Source organism: Thalia democratica, unplaced genomic scaffold (genome assembly GCF_965202585.1).
Source record: "Thalia democratica unplaced genomic scaffold, ktThaDemo2.hap1.1 HAP1_SCAFFOLD_880, whole genome shotgun sequence".
NCBI lineage: Eukaryota > Metazoa > Chordata > Thaliacea > Salpida > Salpidae > Thalia > Thalia democratica.
Genome location: NW_028139829.1, coordinates 1 through 8,663, shown reverse-complemented (window position 1 = coordinate 8,663; position 8,663 = coordinate 1). Strand labels below are relative to the sequence as shown.

Here is an 8,663-nt window from a genome sequence, read left to right as displayed (position 1 = left end):
AAACAAACCTCAACTTTAACTTGTATACCTGCAATGTAAGTAGTTTAATAGTTTTTTACAATGCTACACAGAAAATTCTATTTGACCTATTAGGAAGTTGTTCAAGTTCAAAACTTTTATTTTCTTTTTTTTAGTTTCCTTGATTGACATATTGGGCGTTTGAACTTTGCTAAAACATTTTTCAGAATCGGTTATTACAGCAATAATGTATCTAATTCAAAATCAAAATGTTTACTAACTATTAGCTCTATAATATAAACCATTTCGATATAAAAAACAATTTTAGTATTCGCATTTAAGTTGTTTTATAACCATACCTTTGCGAAACTTTGATATTGAGCTTTTTCAATTACGTATTGCTAACGGTTTAGAAGTATAAAAAGCAACCAATCAACTGTTTATGTTTTATGTATTTATTGTAAGTAATCATAACTTCTTGTAATTATAAACTACCGAAAAAATTGGACTTTTCTACTTGTAACTTAAATTAAAAAATGTTTCTTCAAAGTACATGCACGGTTAAACGTATCATGTTGATCACAAAAAAAAAAAAAAAAACAATCTGTTACAACAAACATACAAAAAAAAAATATCGATTAAGCTTGATGACCAAGTGAAGTTACTTGTAATATTACTATAACGTTGAAGTTTTCGAGCAAAAGTGTTAAAAAACACAAAAGCATACTTCTTTACCTCGTCTTATTTAAAATAAAAGATTTTCAACTCAAAAAGTTGAATACAATAAATTGTATGTTCTTTTTTAAAGTACTGTCTATTTTTCTTTGATTTTATTTAAACTGTTTTTGAAATCAATTAAAGTTTGTAAATAGTTTTTTTACAAGTTTTTCAAAGTCAGTCGTAATTTTATCTACATTCTTGAGATTAACAAATAACAAATAAAAGGCAAAACTAAAATAACAAAACTTTATTCAAAACTATTTGTTACAACTACATTTATAAACAGTATACACTCATAAAGTATCGCATCTAATTGGGATTGTTTTGACGGCGAAACATCATTTTCATCGTTTTGATCGCATCGTGCTGGCGAAAGGCGAACCATTTCATCTGTTGAAGATTGTTACCATTGTAATATTGCTGGTTGTACAAACCGGTGATGGTCTGCGAAGTGCACGCGTTGTACCAGTTGCCTCCGGAACCTCCGTACTTCACTGAGCAGTTCACGTCTCTCAGGTCGTTGTCCTGCTCCAAAGTGCTGAACTTCATTCCTCTGTTGGAACTCAACGAGTCGCCTGAAATGAAAAGTGGTTTTGTGTGGGTTGGTTCTTAAACCGCGTTTTTTCTAGTGATCAACCGGACTCACTATCCGGGTCCGGCCGGATATTGCCATTTTTGTCTGATATCCGGATCTGGCCGGATTCTAATTTGAAAAAAAAGTCCGGATCCGTTAGTAAAAAAGAGCATACTGAAAAGTATTTTTTCAAAAACAAACCCTGTGTAATTTAATAAGAGTCTTTTTCGTCAGTTAAAATTAAACACCTACCGTGATTGGCTCATTTTGTACACGTGACTAATTTACATTTGTTTACATTTAAACTATGAAATAAACATTTCATGAAATGCAACTCTTTACATATGTTGTAAAATTGAAAACTTTGGAATGAATACTTGCATTATTTATTGTTTTAAGTTGAGCTCAGAGAATATTTAGAGTTAATACGGTTGAATGTACGAGCCAATGAGAATCATATGACGAAATGTTTCAAACTAAATACTGATGCAACAAAACATCAGAACATGACAGGCAGTTTATATGTAAGCAGTTAGTTAGTTTGGTGTGCAGCTTGAAGCAACAAAATATCTTGAACTTTTTTGTGAATGCTTATTGTAAGTAGTGTTTTGTTTTAAAATTGAATTGGTGTTTAATTGTTTAAATATTTAAGCCAGGTTTATAGTTTAATAGTTTATTAAGAATTTTACCGTTTCTTGTTTACTAAAAGTTTTATTTAATTTTTAGTTTATTGTTTTAAGTTTTTTGATATAGATTTAAATAGCTTCCAGTTTTTAAAGTGTTACCAAAGTAATTAATAATTTTGTATATGCTAGTATTTCTTGTTGTGTTTTATATAAAAGGTTCATCACTCAAAACTGTCGTGTCTGATTATAGAAAGTAGTCTCAGTTAGAATTGAGTATTTGTTAGATATTAATTAAATAAGGTAGGATTTAATTATGATGGGTAGTACTAATAAGTTAAGTGTACCACAATCAGTCCACAACTTTACTACCAAATTGTCAACCTTGCTAGCTGTTCTACTGATTTTTAGATTAAAGTAATTTTTTCAGTTTTTAAATACCTCATTCTGACTCAGGCTTGTCTATACTCACTCTAGCTAGTTTTATTGACTTAAACAGTGGCAACCCTGCCAGTTTGAAAATTTTTGGGAATTTTAGAAAATCTTGGACTGCCTCAGGCTAGTTTTTTTTTAGATTTTGAATGAGTTTGAGCTGATCCAGTTTTCAATATTTTGTAATTTTCTTGTGTATTTTGTTCAAGAACTTGATTTCAGATTTTTAATTGTAAATAACACCTAAATTTGTAAACCTTGTGGCTGCCTATTCTACTTATTATTAGATTAAAGTTCTTTTTTTTTTCAGTTTTTAAAAACCTCATTCTGACACAAGCTAGTTTATACTAGTGATGTACCGGACTCACTATCCGGGTCCGGCCAGGTATTGCCATTTTTGTCTGATATCCGGATCCGGCCGGATTCTAATTTGAAAAAAAAGTCCGGATCCGGGTCCGGTACATCACTATTTTTCAAGGTTTAAGATTTTTTCGCATATTTAAAACACGCAGTTGTCTCCTTTTTTTTTCTAAGGTAGTGTGATTTGTATGGATGTATGCCGACGAAAAGCTTAAGTCGAAAAGTTTTAGCGTAAGATCTTAATCTAAAGAATAACTTAGAAAAACACGTTCAAACGAAATAAAAAGAACAATTTATGTTAAATAAATCAATTTGCTTACTCATTGTTTAAAACTTTGTGAATCACGCTCTTAAGCTTTGTAGATGAGCAAGATTAAAAGATGCAGTAATCATCAAAAAAGTTTTGATTAACTGACACAAAAGATATAAAACATTAAACAATTGTAAGTTACTTAATAAAGAACTTAGCAAGTATGATATAACAATAATTATTTAAACAATTTTTGCGGTAAATTGTTAAACAGTTTATTTAGCTCGTATTACTATCTTACAGTTTTAAATTAAGAATATACAATTTATCTAATGTTCAAAAATTTATACATAAATTTTATTATAAGTGTTAACAGTTAAAAAACTAACAGCAAGTAAATATTTTTACAGTATGATAAAAGTGAATCAGATGTTAAGTTACAAACTCCAAAATTTATAGGAACTTTAAGTAGCAGTTTAGTTTATGCTTATAATAGTTTTTGATAATAAATCTGTGGTTTTATCTAATGTTGTAAACATTTTTGAAGAACATAAAGAACAAAAACTTAATCATAAAGTTGAAGCTTAATGCTTTTAGTTTTAAATAGCAATGCAGTATAATGGGACACGTTCAAAATCCACCCACGTTCAAAAGCAACCCAGTCAAATTCGAGAACCGCTACCGATCGAGGGTAAGGGTTAGGGGTAACATTGACTGAAAAAACTAATAAAAAATAAATAAAAAAAGTGTAAAAAATACATAAAAAAACTATAAATAAAATCGGGTGGATTTTGAACGCGGGTGGATTTTGATAATATACCAGTATAAAGCACCTATTCATAATTCTACTAAAAATCATATTATCGATAAAGTAATTGTTAAGCTTTAAAAATTTTAAAAAACATTTTCTTTATATGTATTTTCAATAAATAATAAAACCAGTTTGCGCAGTCCGTTTTCTACATTGAACTGACATACTGCGAAAATTGTTTTTACTACTTATATTCCAGCAAACTTGCTTCGCTGGGATCTTTATTAACAAACAGTTATATTGAAATTGTGAATATTTATTTAAAATGAATATGTTTTCATTACCTGCTGTACCGTATCCTGAACCTTGTGCAAAATTTAGTTTGTACTTTTCTTCTGAACTTTCAATGCTGAAACCTCTAAAATTAAAACATTTATATTGATTCTATTACAGAAAATAGTCATAAGATTTGTAAAATATAAGATATTTGTATAATATTTGAAAAATAATTAGTAATACATTCTTTTTATGTTATGCAAAAATACTAATGTTATTAAAACTTTTTTCAAATGTACATCAAAAAATTTTACTCCTAAATAAACTAGACTAATCCTTAAAAAAAAAACACATTCTTTAAACTTTCATGCGAGTTTATTTATTTCAGTTTTATTTCAAGTATAGCCTAATGTTTTCTTGCAAGTTTTTGTTTAAAATTTTACATATGTTATTTTACTGTTGATCTCGTTTGATTTAGTTCAAACGAGTGAAACATTGTTTTGTTAATAAAATTTAAAACTTTGAATTGATCTTATCATTAAGTCGAGAACTTTTATTGTGATCTATAAAGCAAAAAGCACACAAACTTTTATTATTACTTAATTTCAACATTACTGACTTAATAACTGAAATAATATGCTTTAAATCAGAACTTATAAAAAATATGAAATTAAGGCCAGTTTTTTATAGAAAACCGGAATATCAACTTTGATTAATTCTACTAACATTAACTGTAAAAGGATTAGTTCACTCTAAAACTATAAACAATAGTTGTTTCTACATGATTAAAATTTTATTTATTTATCTTTATCTAAAGTAAATTTAAAAATTTATCTAACACAAGCATAGTTAAAATATTAATTTATTTTAGCTCTATTTTATCTTTTTATTAAAAATGTTGGCTTCTAACAGCAGTTAAAAGTAAAAGAAATTAACCAAATTTTTTTAACGACTTTTTATTTATTTTGTTATTAACTTGATAGTAAGTTTAACTAAAAAGTGACATTAAAACATAAAAACATAACACATACTGCCTTTTGTTTCATTTCTTAGGAAACTTTACATCATTAGACTAACATACTTTTGATGTACTTCAACTTATCATAATCAACAAAGACTTCTGGGTTCGTTCTCAATATTATTTTGAAATATATATAGTCAGCAGAAGGAACTGCGTTGTTAATGGTCGTGCGGTCTAGTTTTTTAAGTCTAGTTCTAAACTTAAAACATCTAAGACTTTCAACCATAGCAAAAACTTGTATTACTAGTTTAACAACTCTATAAAAAAATTATAACACACGAAAAATGTTCTTTTCATCATATGTTTTAAAATATTTTGTGTTTAGTTTAGCAAAAGACAAAATACTTAAAACTATTTTACTGTTTTCAATAAAAAACATTGAAAGGTGCCGTAAAACTATTGTACGTTTTTGTACTACTAAATACCGTGTACGTCATAAAAGGTTACTAACGTGTAGGTCATAAAAGCTTCGACGTCTGAAAAATCTGACATGTCAAAACGCAACTCAAGTGATCCTTCCTTGGTTAGGTTGTGAACCAGTTGTAGTCCTGATAAAATTTAAGGAATTTTCGTTGTAAAAGCTTTATTAAATAAAAAGTTTTATTACTATTTTGTTGTTTAGTTCTTTACAAGAATTTTGTTTTGTTATGAGATGAGAGTTAATCAGAACAAACTGTTTTTTATAATATCTATCAATTGGTTTTCGTAATTTGTTATTGTCAGAGAATTAATGGCGTTCAGTTTACTTAAAAATAAAATTGTAAGTTTAGAAGCATTCTTTAAATTAAAATTTTAAAACAGAAAACAAAAAATTTGTTTAGATCTTACTTAAAAAAAATATATTATTAATATTGTGTGTTGTATACTGATTAAGTTCTTTATAACTTAAAATTTAACGATATATCAATATTTTTTTTATTATCAAATATCAATATTAAAACTTTATGAACTACAATGTAGTATGTGCCTGTTTTTTATAAACTAACTAGTTTTATGAATTTTCAAAAATTTTCTATTCAAGTCAGATTCTTTTGTATTGACAAATCTAGAACTTTTTTGAAGTTAAACCAAGTTTATCAACTGTCAGAAAAAAATTAATCGAAAGCTTTATTTATAGGTTGGATTTTAGTAATAACTGAACGCTTTATAAAGCTAATCTCATTTTGTTCGTACTGACCCAACCAAAACTCAGATTGCAAACTTCCGAACCCGTTTTTCGTACTCCTGCCAATTTTTCATAAAGTCCTGCGACCCGTCGAACCTTTTTAGCATCACCTGTAATTGGTAGTTTATAAAAGAAACAAACATAACAGTTGTTGTATTACAGGTATTTACACTGTTTGTTTACCAGACTTATACATGAGAGAACTTTATTAAAATGTTTTCGTAGTTTGTCTCAACTGTTTTGATTGTTTGTGTTTTTTATGGATAAAATGATTAGATATACGTAGATATAAAAAGTTAAAACTGTTCAAATATAGTTTTAATTGTTTGCTAACAAATATCCTAGTAAAGTAACTTCACTGGAATATAAATAAAAACAAATTATACAGTAATCTTCCTTTATTCTACCAACATATGTTTCTGTGTGTCAACGAATCAACACACTTCAACTGGGTTGTTAGTAGGAAAGTTATCTTTAGAATAAACTTAACTAACATTGACTTTAGCTAGCAGATATAGCTAGCATCCTTGGAAAAGTATAGTTAAGTCGTTAATAAAAAAATGCTAGTTTGTTGTAACTTAGTAAAAAAGAAATTTTGAATGAAATTTTGAGTTAACACCAAGTAAAAATAAATCTACTCAAAAGTAATTTTACTTCAAAGCACACTAAAACTACTTGAAATTTGTTTAGAAATTTTAGTATTAACAAAGTTTCAACTTACTGTCCACCCCCCTCCACTGTTTCCATGTCGCAACTCACGCTCACTCCTGCTTCCTGAAAATCAGGATAAATTGTGTAAACTCCCGATGTTGAGCCGGGATTATGTTGCTTTATTGCGAGGCAGTCTTCTAAGTAAATTAATTCTTTATTTTTTCTTTTTCAATTCAAAATTACCTTTAGAAATTTAGAAATTAACGTAGTACATTATTAAACTTACTTTTACATTCGTAGCTAACACAAGCGACTATTCTTTGTTCTTCACCTACACAAAAGCCTTGCAGGCAATATCTAGTATCTACTCTGATTCCTTCACCACCGCATGTATTACTGCAACTTCCAATATTCCATTCTGACCAAACTGGTTCTGTGTAGTTGGAAATAAATAACATCAACAGAGTCTGTTATAAAACTGTGTTAAAGCCACACTCTAACTCAGGGGTCGGCAGCTTTTTATAGGAAATGGGTTAAATTTCTCAGGAAGTGTTGCTCCCGGGTCGAACAAGTATAAATGCAATTAAAAAAGCAATAAAACAGCACTAGTAATGATTATTATCAAATTAATAACCTAAATGTATGTTTTTACCAATACACTTTTTTCTTGTTCAAAAAAGTATGTTTTTAGTTAAAAAGTGATTTACAGGCCGCAAATTTTGGCTTTGATGACCGTATTGGTCCGCGGGCCCAGTCTACCGACCCCGGCTGTAATTGAACACGCATCATAAACTTACGTGTAATTGTTTTTAAAATAACTATTTCGTAATTTAATACAGAAAAGAAAATAACTATGTACACCTTAGTGATATTTTTTCAACTTGAAAAAACACATATGGAGTAATAGTATTTTTAGCCAGTAATTAAAACATCGTTCAACTTATTACAATTTATAATTATATATACTACTTGAAAAGGCTAACATTACTTTGCTTTTGTATTTTTGTATTATAAAAGATTAGCTAAACTAGTAATAAACATATTAATACTAAAAAAAACTTCATATAAAAGAACTTTAATTTGTCGTTGAGTAATACACTTTAGTAGTCAGGTGGTGCGTCATAACTTGTTTCTGCTTTTAAACATTAACTGTTTTCAATCTTATATCTTATTGTTCAGATGAAAATAAAAAATCAAAACACGTTAGCAGAAAAATTAAAACTTAGAAATAGCCTCTTTTAAATATAGATAACCTCAAGGAAAACTGTCTAAGAATAAACAAATTGCACACTCAACATGTATCCTTTGAAAATTGGAATTATTAAACACCTTTGAAGTTTATTTTATTTTTAACTTTAAGCTGCGCGTAAAATGTGTTTTAAACAATAAATTAAAATTTAATCTGAAAAGTTGAATGTTTTTTAACGTAATAAAATGTAAAAAACACAACGTATATACTGATATGAATGTTTCACTGACCTTCGAACGTAGACCATGTCATCTAAAAAATTAGCTTAACAAACATAAGTTTACATTCATGCGGCCTATTGATACTACAAAAATTATTTTATTAACACTACCTCGACCAGAGTTGGTAAAATGCTAATAGTTACTATGGTAATTCAGCAATGAAGCGTATAAACTTTGGTTTGTTTTAAGTTAGTAATTTCACGCTCGAGTAAACAAAGCAGAGCTTTTTAACATGTCTGACCTCGACATCTGCTTACATTAAAAAAAAAAAAAACTCAAAGTAAACAATAAAAAGTTCAAACGCAATGACACTCGGGCGCGATCAGCTTCCACATTCCCTCGTTGAACCCGGTGTCAATGCAGGAGTTGTACCGGAGGCACTCGTCGCTCAACACGTGGCCTTCGTCGCACG

At 28.6% G+C, this 8,663-nt stretch overlaps 1 protein-coding gene across 1 annotated transcript; it reads right to left on the bottom strand.

Annotated features, from left to right (window-relative positions):
- Positions 1-414: 414 nt before the first annotated feature.
- Positions 415-7,189, bottom strand: LOC145847315 (ficolin-2-like). The gene is made up of 6 exons (XM_082953567.1): positions 7,068-7,189; positions 6,852-6,978; positions 6,143-6,240; positions 5,417-5,513; positions 4,013-4,086; positions 415-1,253 (listed from the first exon to the last, which is right to left on the bottom strand). The coding sequence occupies exons 4-6, from the start codon at positions 5,455-5,457 to the stop codon at positions 988-990; spliced, it is 381 nt and encodes a 126-aa protein (XP_082809693.1). The 5' UTR covers positions 5,458-5,513; positions 6,143-6,240; positions 6,852-6,978; positions 7,068-7,189; the 3' UTR covers positions 415-987.
- Between the last annotated feature and the right edge of the window lie 1,474 nt (positions 7,190-8,663).

Bases quoted from the DNA above. Each gene is read 5' to 3' on its own strand.
- LOC145847315 (XM_082953567.1), bottom strand. From the start codon at position 5,457: ATGTCAGATTTTTCAGACGTCGAAGCTTTTATGACCTACAC. The intron at 4,087-5,416 runs GTTAGTAACCTT...TTTTAATTTTAG, and splicing joins GAAGCTTTTATGACCTACAC to AGGTTTCAGCATTGAAAGTT. The intron at 1,254-4,012 runs GTAATGAAAACA...TTTTCATTTCAG, and splicing joins TTCAGGATACGGTACAGCAG to GCGACTCGTTGAGTTCCAAC.